Source organism: Carya illinoinensis, chromosome 12 (assembly GCF_018687715.1).
Source record: "Carya illinoinensis cultivar Pawnee chromosome 12, C.illinoinensisPawnee_v1, whole genome shotgun sequence".
Taxonomy (NCBI): Eukaryota; Viridiplantae; Streptophyta; class Magnoliopsida; order Fagales; family Juglandaceae; genus Carya; species Carya illinoinensis.
The window spans coordinates 27,053,593-27,064,213 of record NC_056763.1 but is presented as its reverse complement, the minus strand read 5'-3'; the positions used below and the strand labels follow the sequence as shown (position 1 = coordinate 27,064,213).

General features: G+C 38.5%; 2 protein-coding genes and 1 long non-coding RNA gene across 5 annotated transcripts; 1 reads left to right on the top strand and 2 right to left on the bottom strand.

Moving 5' to 3' along the window:
- Positions 1 to 256: 256 nt before the first annotated feature.
- LOC122289803 (scarecrow-like protein 28) lies at positions 257 to 3,977 on the bottom strand. 2 transcript variants are annotated; one of them, XM_043097090.1, is made up of 2 exons: positions 1,042 to 3,977; positions 257 to 960 (listed from the first exon to the last, which is right to left on the bottom strand). In XM_043097090.1, exons 1-2 carry the CDS (start codon positions 2,679 to 2,681, stop codon positions 618 to 620), a joined length of 1,983 nt encoding a protein of 660 aa, XP_042953024.1. In that variant the 5' UTR covers positions 2,682 to 3,977; the 3' UTR covers positions 257 to 617. The 2 variants fall into 2 exon arrangements, with proteins under 2 accessions (XP_042953024.1, XP_042953023.1); XM_043097089.1 differs by having other exon boundaries at positions 257 to 3,968.
- A 923-nt stretch (positions 3,978 to 4,900) lies between these two features.
- Positions 4,901 to 9,862, bottom strand: LOC122289804 (plant UBX domain-containing protein 8-like). 2 transcript variants are annotated; one of them, XM_043097092.1, is made up of 11 exons: positions 9,704 to 9,862; positions 8,675 to 8,745; positions 7,998 to 8,544; positions 7,831 to 7,914; positions 7,633 to 7,748; positions 7,264 to 7,474; positions 6,916 to 7,116; positions 6,493 to 6,657; positions 5,546 to 5,689; positions 5,411 to 5,467; positions 4,901 to 5,210 (listed from the first exon to the last, which is right to left on the bottom strand). In XM_043097092.1, the coding sequence occupies exons 1-11, from the start codon at positions 9,785 to 9,787 to the stop codon at positions 5,103 to 5,105; spliced, it is 1,788 nt and encodes a 595-aa protein (XP_042953026.1). In that variant the 5' UTR covers positions 9,788 to 9,862; the 3' UTR covers positions 4,901 to 5,102. The 2 variants fall into 2 exon arrangements, with proteins under 2 accessions (XP_042953026.1, XP_042953027.1); XM_043097093.1 differs by lacking the exon at positions 8,675 to 8,745 and having other exon boundaries at positions 9,704 to 9,843.
- On the top strand, positions 5,098 to 6,838 carry LOC122289805. The gene is made up of 2 exons (XR_006236227.1): positions 5,098 to 5,236; positions 5,316 to 6,838. It is a non-coding gene; the product is annotated as an uncharacterized LOC122289805 (long non-coding RNA).
- Positions 9,863 to 10,621: the final 759 nt, after the last annotated feature.

Sequence of the window (10,621 nt, the reverse complement as noted above, 5' to 3'; positions counted from 1 at the left end):
TATTATGGTTACTCTTTTAGAAATGCTCAAGCCACAAAGAAATTCCAAATTCCATAAAGTTAAACCCACAAATTGACGTGGGTTCATATGATATGTAACGCATTTTTCTTACTCTTTTAGTTTTTTTGGGTACTGAATGCAGTACGTGATACCTGATCTAAATACAAGAATATACACAAGTGAGTACCACCTCCACGGTGATGACTCACTCCCACACATATATAGCACTGGGCCAGATATTATTGAAATTGGCAACTTGCAAATCAATGAAATCATTTCATATATGACAATCGAGTGTCCAACTACATGGTTTATGAGACCTCCCCAACAGAGACAATATAATGACGACTTACAAAGAATTTGAGCATACATAAAGAATTAATGAATAAACACAAATTGACTCAAAATACTGGTGTCTGAAATCTAGGGAATCTGGACCTGAATCAGTATCGCCCCCTACTGTATTAATACAAATAATTCTTACACTATTGAATGACAATGTTATCTGCAACAAAAGAATGAAAGAATGACAATAGTTTTCCTACCTACAAAGAATTGTATATCCTTTTCTGTATGCAACACTACTAGAATGCATAAGAAACCAAAACCCGAAGCAATCAACTTGGCTGAGAATAAGAGGACGAACTGCCTACAACAACATCAAGGGGCGCCCATGCTGAGATTGTGTAAAGAGGTTGATCTAGCCAACTTAAAGTGAGCGCCGCTCCATCTTGTCCTTGCTTCTTAACGCTGAAGTTCTCACAGGAGTACATTTTCAACAACAATTGGCTCTGAAGCATTTCCCTCTCGTTTATTCCCATGCATCGGAATCCTCCTTGCTCTATCAACTTCCTCCACCTCTCAAAACTTTCGTGCCTTTCAAGCCTGTCCCTTCCTTCACAAGCAATAATGTTCTTAATTTCGCGCGCAAACATCTCCTCTATCTTTAGCCTGACCGAGCTGTCCAAGGGAAGACTATAATCAATAGAGTCAAATATGGCAGAGTAGTGTTTTAGTGAATTGGAAGCTCTTGTTTCCAACCTGGGGTCATTGTGTTCAGCCTCTTGTTCTGCCATAATGACAACTTTGGGGTTTGTGCTTCGGATAAGTCCCAAAAAATCCCTTAGTGCTCCTCCATTCCCATCGTAAAGAGTCTTGTGCATTTGAAAAATACAATTCACGGCCACACACTCTTGCTCCTTCACATGAAGCATCCACAGCCTCACATCTTCCAACCTGTCCACTACTGGATGAAATTCGAAGGGTAGATTCAATGCCTCAGCGAATCCAGCAAGCCTATCTCCCGTTTCATTCAATTCTTGCTTGGACTCACCAATACCCGTGATTCTAACATGGCTTGGAGGATTCGTCCTGGAAGCTAAACTCTGGAACAAACTCGGCCACTGAAGCCCTTGCTTAATGTCGAAATCTATAATGTGAACCCTGTCTTTCCCTTCAAAAGCTCTCAATAATATCTCATTTGATGTAAAATGAAGAAACTTCGGAATTGGGCTCACCTGGTTCAAAAGCCTCAGTGCAGTGCTAGAGTCTTCATCCGCCCGATCAAGCTCCCGAGGAGTGGTAATATGAAAAATATGAGGCCAAAGCCTCGTGACGCGGATGGCCAAAGCTTCAGTGTAATATGCAGATAGACGGCTAATAGGGCTTCCTTTGGGCGAAGCAATCTCCCCCAACTTAGCTATAAAATGATTGATCACAGCGATATTCCGGAATCCAATCGCTTGAACACATGCTGTAAGTAAGCTGACAAGCTCAAACCCTTGATGCTCCCCTTGGTTGTCCTCCTCCCTACCCTCGACTTCATTGTCCTCATGGGAATAAGGATTCCTAGACCCATTTCCCACTTCTTGTTCCGATACATTCTCATTTAGCCTATGGCCCAAGCTTTGGCTATCTGATGAAGTACTTGATCCCGAGGCCTCCTTCACCAGCCTGTAGCTGGTCTCACCGTCCTTCTCGCCAAGGTCTGTGATCTCAGTCACCACGGATTCCACCCATGGATTGTTCGACAATGGCAAAGGTGGTGAAATCACTTCACCGGGCACGTAACAGTTCCTTTCGTCGTCCCCTGAACTTGTCGTCAGAGAGAACGGAACTCGGGGAGGGTTAAGGCCTGTGATCCCAGGAACTGAGCGAGACGCCTCGATACTGGGCTGAAACCAAAAGTTCCCAGCACCCAGTTGGCCTAAACTCAAACTATCACGTCCACTTCCCAGAATGTCATCGGATTTGCCATTATCACCGCCGCCCTTTTTCCTCTTGGCTTTACTAATGCATGAATCATCAACAGAGCCCTGCTCCGCCAACCTCTTCAAGCTCTTTCCTTGCTCCCAAAACTCTCCTTTGATCTCTCTCTTTGCTTCGATAAATGTCGTCTGAGCACTCGTCTTCTGAGTGCTTGTCGCTAAAGGTGGAATTCGGACACTCTGCTTAAGAGAACAGCTGCTAGTCTTCGATTCAATTGGCTTCTCCACCGAAAGGCCAACTGGCCTAATGGGCTGCGAGCGCGAGGTGTCTTTGCGGGAGAAACTACATGGTAAGTCCAATCTCTGTGTGCTCATTGAAGGCAGCTGGAAATGGCAGGCTTGCAACTGTGCAGGTGCTTCTCTCAATCTATGTCTTGGTGACAGCAATGTAGAACTAGAACACCCAGCCAACATCCTCTATAACCTTCCTATTTTCTTTCTTGGTTTTCTTAACTTCAGTTCACTCACCTATTTTGTTCTTTCTCCCCCCCTATCTCTTTTTGTTTCTATAAACTCTTTTGAAGTATGGAACGTATGTTTTTTTCTGTATGAATTATATGGAATTGTATGAACTCTGAATGTATGTTTGAAAAGAGAAATCCGGAGAGAAAAACTGTGAGTGTGTGTGAATTTTTTAGAAACCAAAAAAGTTGTATATAGGAATCCGATGAATAACAAAAAATTTCACAAATTTGAGTGTTCCTATATGAGCTAGAAATATATGTGAAATAAATAGCGGTATATATATGTAAAACCTACCCCCCCAAAAAGAATGAAAGAGTCGATAACTAATTTAGCGAACTACCAGAAAACGATCATCGGATTCCGTAATGTTCAGAGAAAACTCATTGGAAAAGAATATGCTGTTGCTTCTCATTGGAATTCACTCCACGAAAGGAAATGCGGAAACATACTTGCACAGATTGATGGATGAGATAGTGAGAGATTTTGAGACCCCGATCAACATTTGAAAAATCCATGAAGAACTCCACCATAGCTGAAACTGAAGCAGAAGAAAAACACAGAAAAGCCAGCGCTCCGAGAACCCCTCAAACAAGCATTGAAATTAATGTATCTACAAAGACAAATACTTCTTCTCAGCGCTCACTACCCGAAAAAGAAAACCATACACCATAAGAGACTCGAGCTTTCATAGAACAAGGTAAATTTCTTCTACTACCACTTAAGCTACAACTATACCATACTATACCATACTGCTACACCACCACCACCACTTTCATGGCCGTCTCTCTCTTGGCTTTTTTCTCCCTTTTCCCCTATCTCTACGACGACTGATTTGATTTACCAGCAACGTTGAAGAAAAAAATGTATGGCTACGTGAAAAGGATGTCGGAGGAAACACGGTATTGTAATTTGTAACCGTTGGATAGAGATCCGACGGTGACGGGTGGTAGTCTATATGACCGTTGGAAGGTGTCGGTGAAATATAACCGTTGGGAGAGGTTAACGTACGGATAAATGTGTTCGGGATTATATTCGACGTTGGGGTAAATACTGGAGGCTAGGGCGAGTGTTTGGGCCTGGGGAGGTTGTCTGGTGTCAGTCATGTCAAGAAGCCCGCATGTGCCTGTCTGCTGTCCTTTAACTTGACCGTTGGGCTACATTATCATCATTTTGCTGTGTACACATTGTGTAGTACTCTTGTTTTCTCCTCTAGTACGGTTTTTTTAAGGGACACCTTAACAGACAACAAACCGCCTAATCAAGTGTAAACTAAACTATAAGCGTTACCAATTTTAGGATTCGCAAATTTTAATAATTTTTTATATAAAAAATTATAAAATTCATCTAAAAAAATATTTTTTAATGATGTTTCTCGCTCTTTTAAAAAAAGAATGCTAAAAAATATACATCATAAAATTATAACATTACTTCCAAACATTTTTTGTAAGTTTGATGGGTGAAAAAATTGTTTATTATGGATAAGTCAAAATAATAACAATATTTATTACTATCATAAGATCCACTGTACCGAAGCGTTGGAAGTTTTATTTCAAAAATAGCTTCAAAAATAATTTTTTTCTTTTTGTAAACTTATTATGGGATCACATTAGTAATTAATAAAGAAAATTAAAATACAAATATATTTTACATTAATGAACGTGAGAGCTTTTTTATATTTAGTATTTTACTAATTTGCAAAAAATATAAATATATTTTTTCTTGCATTCCTACTAGATTAGCTGTGAATGGAAAATTTTTTTTATCATCCTCACACTTCACACACCACATTTATTTTAATTTTTTTTTTATTTTTTCTATAATAAATATGTAGTGTGTGGATGATAAATAGAATAATTTAATTAATTTAATAAGAATAAAATGAAATAAAAAATAAAAAATAATATTTTAATATATAAAATGTGTGATGTAAAATAATGTAGCATTCCTAGCCGTGAATTATGTCCTATCATCCAGTTACCCAATTCATTCGGTATCTGAGGAAAGCCTAAAGTCGTGGACTAGCCATTAGCCAACGTTATTCGACGAAGAACGTTTGTGGTCCAAGTAGACGGGGCCCACAGGTACTTGAAAAATTGCCCTTATGACATGGCAGAGATAGCACATCTCTGTTCCAGTGCTTTCTCCAAGATCTGAAGAAGTCATGCTGATGGGTCACAAAACCAAACCATAACACTTCCAGGCACCATTCCTGTATGGTCAAGAATAGATGTTGTTCATCTCCCCCAAATTCAATGTATCTCACCCCAACACCAAACCAAATGGGATCCCATATTTCATGCATCTTTTACATATTTTTATAAACTAAATAATATTCATGTGATTAATTTTCTACATTTTGGAGCCTGTTGGCTAAATCGACTCCAGATACAGAGCCTCTTGTTTGCTGGTCAGCCCGAGTTCATTCAGTGTCAAAGCACTCTCCTCATCACTGAAAGCCCGCTTAGGGTATGGCCTCACCTGTACCCTCAACGCAATTAGAACAGGTACACTATAATTTTAGTTCAATTTCTGAAATATCTAGGTTGCATAAACAAGTTAATGTGGATTTCGTTCTCATTTCAGGAACATAAACTTATATCCTTTATAAGGTGTAGTCAGTATGAGCATAGGGTTTACTCGCAGAAGTCAGAAGGAATAGAGAATAACAGTGAACTTACCAATCTGTAAGTGCCAGGTTTGACCCCTCTACCAATATCTATGAAGTCAAAAAGAAACTGCAAGGCAAATAAGAATGCATGTTTAGCAACGAGCCAAGTGATGGAGCAAAACAATCATTCCTCCAAATAGCATACCTGTAGCTTGTCAGACTTAAGAAATCGGCGCCCACGGCGTATACCATCCGGCATCCGTACCAGAAGGGTTACAGCATTTTCATCATCCGATCCTGGTTCCTCTGGAAGAGAAGCTTCTTTTGCAGCCAGTTGTCTCTCCAATTCCTGCCAGTAAGAATCATAACGATTGTGGCAGTAAACAACTTGAAAAATAAATAAGTAATATATTCATTTCATTTCTGTCTTGTCCAGTAAACGGCATAAACCAATATTAAGGTATAATTTCTGTCACGAAAAAAAAAAACAATCAGGTGGGATGCAATGATGTAAAACAAGCAGGGTGTATGCATCATATATCCAATTACAAGGAGATAATTGATAGCATAATAATGAAGAAAAAACCATCTGGAAGAAAAATGTTGAGTATTGAAGCTCATTTCAGATCACCTAGTAAATACCAACTTGCCATCTTTCTTCTAATCAAATTCTGAAATTCACAAGAATTTTGAAACAAGGTTTTTAGCTTCAAACCATAACTTGAGCAGAAAACCTTACAACTTATCAAAAGTTTCTGTTTCCAAGTGCAATCACTTCTTACATGAAAGGAGAACTTGTAACCTATAAACTTATAATTAATTTGAAATATCAAGTCAATACTAATGTATAATTATTCAAACCCCAGATTAATCAGAGAAGACATTAAAAAAATTAGTGAAAAACAAATACAAATGGCTGTGTTTCAAGCTTTGTTTGCCAAACATACAGGATACTGACCATTTCACTATTCAATGGCAAAAGAATGCATGTAGTTTGGATCTCCCCCTAACTTAGATCGCCAGATGCATCTAAAAGCTACCAAGAACTGGGAAAGAAGAGGGATTTATATTTTTGGGTTTTACTAGTTGCAAGGGGAACCTCATATCCATGTTGCGGCACACCTCTACCAATCAAATATCAATCAACAGTACCTGTTCTTCCTCCAATTTCCTGCGAGATTCTTCCTCTTTTTGTCTGTCTTCTTCACGAGCTTTTTCTCTAGCAGCTTCCTCTTCTAAGCGATGAGCTTCGGCTTCCTCCAGGGCCTTTAATTCTTTTTCTTTGTCAGCCAGCAAAGACGCGTGATATTCATCATCCTGCAAGTGTCAGACAAATCATAGAACCACTGAAAGTTAAATCACATCATGTTTGATAATTTTTTTTTTTGATAAGTAAGAAGAAATATATTAGAAAAGAAAAGGGCAAGGCCCAAGTACACAGGGGGTATACAAAGAGCCTTGCTACAGGCTAAGAGCTGCAAAGAGCAGCGTAAAGTTCTGAAAAAGAAGTGCCAACATCATGTTTGATAATTAAATTATTAAACCATTATGACAGGTCAAAACCAAAAGCAGAACCTGTTGTTCCCGAATCATGCGCTGTGCGGTCAGTGAGGGTGATGGAGGGCGTTGTGGCCACTGGGGATAATGACCCCCGGCTTGCATGAAATGATGAGGTGCATAGGCAGAACGATATCCAGGCCCTTCAGGAATTCCACCAAACATTGCAGCCTCCAGCATGACTGCTTCATCGTGCTCCACAGAAGAAATCCCTCCCCACTACAATTTGGGGGAAAAAGCAATTAAAAAGCCAAAAAACAAAAAACAAAAAAACAGTGGAGAATACTTGACAAACTATTGATGATAAACTGCAACAAGGAATTTGCATCAAGATTTAATAACGAGAACTAATGTTCCATAACTTACCTCATCAGATTGGAAGGCATTTCCGTTGTTCTGTGGATGATTACCCATACCATGCCATCCAGGACTTGATGGTGAGCTATCCTCAACTACTAAAACATCATTGGCAGAGTCAACAGAGCCAGAAGGCATATGTTGGGACCTATGCCTGGCAAGAGGCTGCTCCTCCACATCTTCAGCTTCCTCTTGGATGGATGAGTTTCTAGGCTCCAACCTAGATTGATCACAATACCCTCATCATCTTTCCTCATCCCAACAGTAGAAATCACATATCAGGAATTAAGAATTCTATGCCCACGACCCTTGTGGCAGGTAAGGCACAGGTGTAGCCATAACGAGAAACCATGCAGGAAAGGACATGTACGGATGTACCTCACATTTGATGCAGCTAACTTTCCTGGCTCCCCCTCAGCTGGCTCAGAATCTCCAACATTTGATGCTCCAGCACTTTCCCCTCGCTCATGCAATGCTCTCTCTTGCTCTGCCGTCTGAATTTATTTTATGTTAAATGGGGACCCAGATTCCATTTTAATTTAAAGACACAAATGTAAAGAGTGTAAGAGAACAGACCTTCAGGGACAATGAAACTGCATGTGCAAGTTCAGCATCATCCGAGTGAGATTGCCTTTGCTGAGGCTCCAGGTCAGCTAAGTCCTGCGTCAAGATAGGCATGCATTTAGTACCTACAGAGAACTTGGAGGCCATGCTTGCAGGCATTGAAGTTTAGCGTCACATACATTGTGTGCACCCTCAACCTCCCGCTTTGAAGCCTCAATAGCAGCTAGAATCATTTCTTCTTCTATGTCATCGCTATCATCTGGCAACCTCTCAAATCCAGAAGCATTGGGTCTAATGTTCCTGTCGTGAGAACCATCACCCAAAATATGATCTTCTCCATCATGCAGTGTAGCCTGAGCAGTTGCAGCAGCTGAAATGTTCTGATCAACACCTTCATCAATTGAAACACTCCCATGAGGGTCCGAGCCATGTGCATGCACAGATTCAGAGACATCCCCAATAATAGGAGCTTGGCCAGACTGACCAGATGGCTGATTGCTATCCTTTACATCTAGGGGAACTTCCCTAACTTCTTTTGGATGTGTCACAAAGGGTGTGGAGTTTGTAAAATCAGAACTACTCTCCAAAAAACTTCCACTAAAGTTTGGACCAAGAGGAGAAAATGGATTCGCATTTCTATCAAGTGATAAAGGAGGTGCTCGGGGTTCCACTTGATCAATATCCATGAAATCATCTTGTGGAGCAGCAACATAGGTTGTGTGCATGCTGAACATGAAAGAAAAGAGTAAGATAATAACAACAAAAAAGGAAGCATGAAAATTTGGGGGAATAAAAAGTCAATTTATGGGGGAATCAAAGATACTTTTCAAGGATCAATAAGAGATAAATAGCATACTTTGCAGATGTGTTTCTATCTCCTTCACTAAAATGTGCATTCACAGCTTCATTTAGATCCCCGCCACACTCCTGATTGCAAGCAAGATAACAGATGAATAGAAATGTAAAAACTAAAAACCTAAGTTCAGAGCAACTCTCAAAGTTGGTCAGGCACTTGGTTTTATAATATATTAAGTAAACCTTCTTAAAGCATCATAAATCAAGTAGATCAAAACTACTACCGTTACAAGCTCATTAGTCCATTTGCCTGAGTGGGTTATGTCTTAAAAATTTCATCACAGGCGGTGGGACTCCCTTTCAAGTATCGATTCTTGTTAAAGCACAGAAGATAGCTAGAGAGATATGCCCCACTTATACTCCATTATCTTACTGAGTATAACATGTTCAATACTTTTTAAGTGCAGCGCTTTGACTCCTATGACTGCTACAACCAACATATATAATCCTCGATATGTGTGGGAAAATCATGTACCATACAAAACCCAACAGTTTTTCTACCCACAAAATCCATTTGTCACAGAAGATCCAATAGCGTATCTATCCTCGACCGTGTGATATTTCCAATCCCCATTTCCATATAAAACTAAAATGTATAATCTCTATTGGAAGGAAATTCATCAATGACATCTACGTCAATCGAAGAATAATAATTTACAGGAAAATTTTGTTTATTTCCAACCTCTAAATTGACCTAATTACCTCAGGTCAATCACCATAAATTAAAACTGAACACCATCCGAAAAAAAAAAAAAAAACAAGCCCCAATCCAATAAACCATACACACAAAAAATATCAATCAAATGATCGAGACTCAAATAGCAACGAAGTAGCAAACTGAATAGGCACGAAGAGAACCCCTAATCAAAGACCAACTTCAACATTACCGAATTTTTCAACATTTAGAAAACAAAAAATTGAGAAATAATTGAAGCCTGTAAATTATCTGTACAAAAAAAAAAAACAATGAGTTGTCCAATAAACCCATCCCCAAATTTGATCGGTGTTTACTGAGCAGAAGGAAAGTTACCTCGAGTTTTTGAGCGGCGATGACTTCGGATGCGCCGGTGATGCTCATAAAGGTATCGATGGCTTCTTGATTAGGTCTCGCCATTAAAGAAACCTTCACTGTTTCGTGTGGGTTTTCTTTTCCTCAGGGAAGAAAGAGAGATTCTTGCGGAAAAAGATTGTTATGGGACTTATATACTTTTGAAGTTAAAAAATAAACGTAAAACGGTAAAAGATTAAATAAGATAAAAATAAAATAAAAGAATAATGCTATTTCAAACTGTCCCACTATATGATATTATATAATTTATTAAAAAAATTAAAATTACAAATATAAAAAAGAAATTTAGAGTTTTAATATTTCTTTTTTTTATATTTTTAAACGTTTTTTTAGTTTGAATATCAATTTTTTTTATTTTCTTTTATTTTTAATAAACCTCTTAGTACCACGCGATGGCGTCAGAATCATGTGAATGGTAAATTCTGGATATCTCAATATCAATACTTTAAATTGTTGAAATTGGTGTTTTACTCTGTTTATATAAAAATACATAAATACTTTTTATAGAAATAATTATTCTAAAAAAAAAAAGAAAGAGAAAAAAAATTAAAAAAAAAAAAACTCAAAAAATATAAAATATTAAAAGCATAAATTGAGAAGTAATCTTTGAACAATAATGAAAAATAAAAAAAATGTTTAAAAAAATGCATATTTCATTATTTTTCTGATCACTTGTGGTTTGGCACAGCTGCAATCGCAATGCTTTTGGATTATCGTGAAACGGGCCCTTTTCAAGTGGACATAAGCTGGGGGGAAGAGAATCATGGGTTTCAAAGCCCACTAATTAGGTTCGGAACTCTCTCAATTTTGAAGCAATTTCTCATCTCATTGTTCTACGCGAGACAAATGATTATTTAAAATCTTGAAATGGAAGCAACT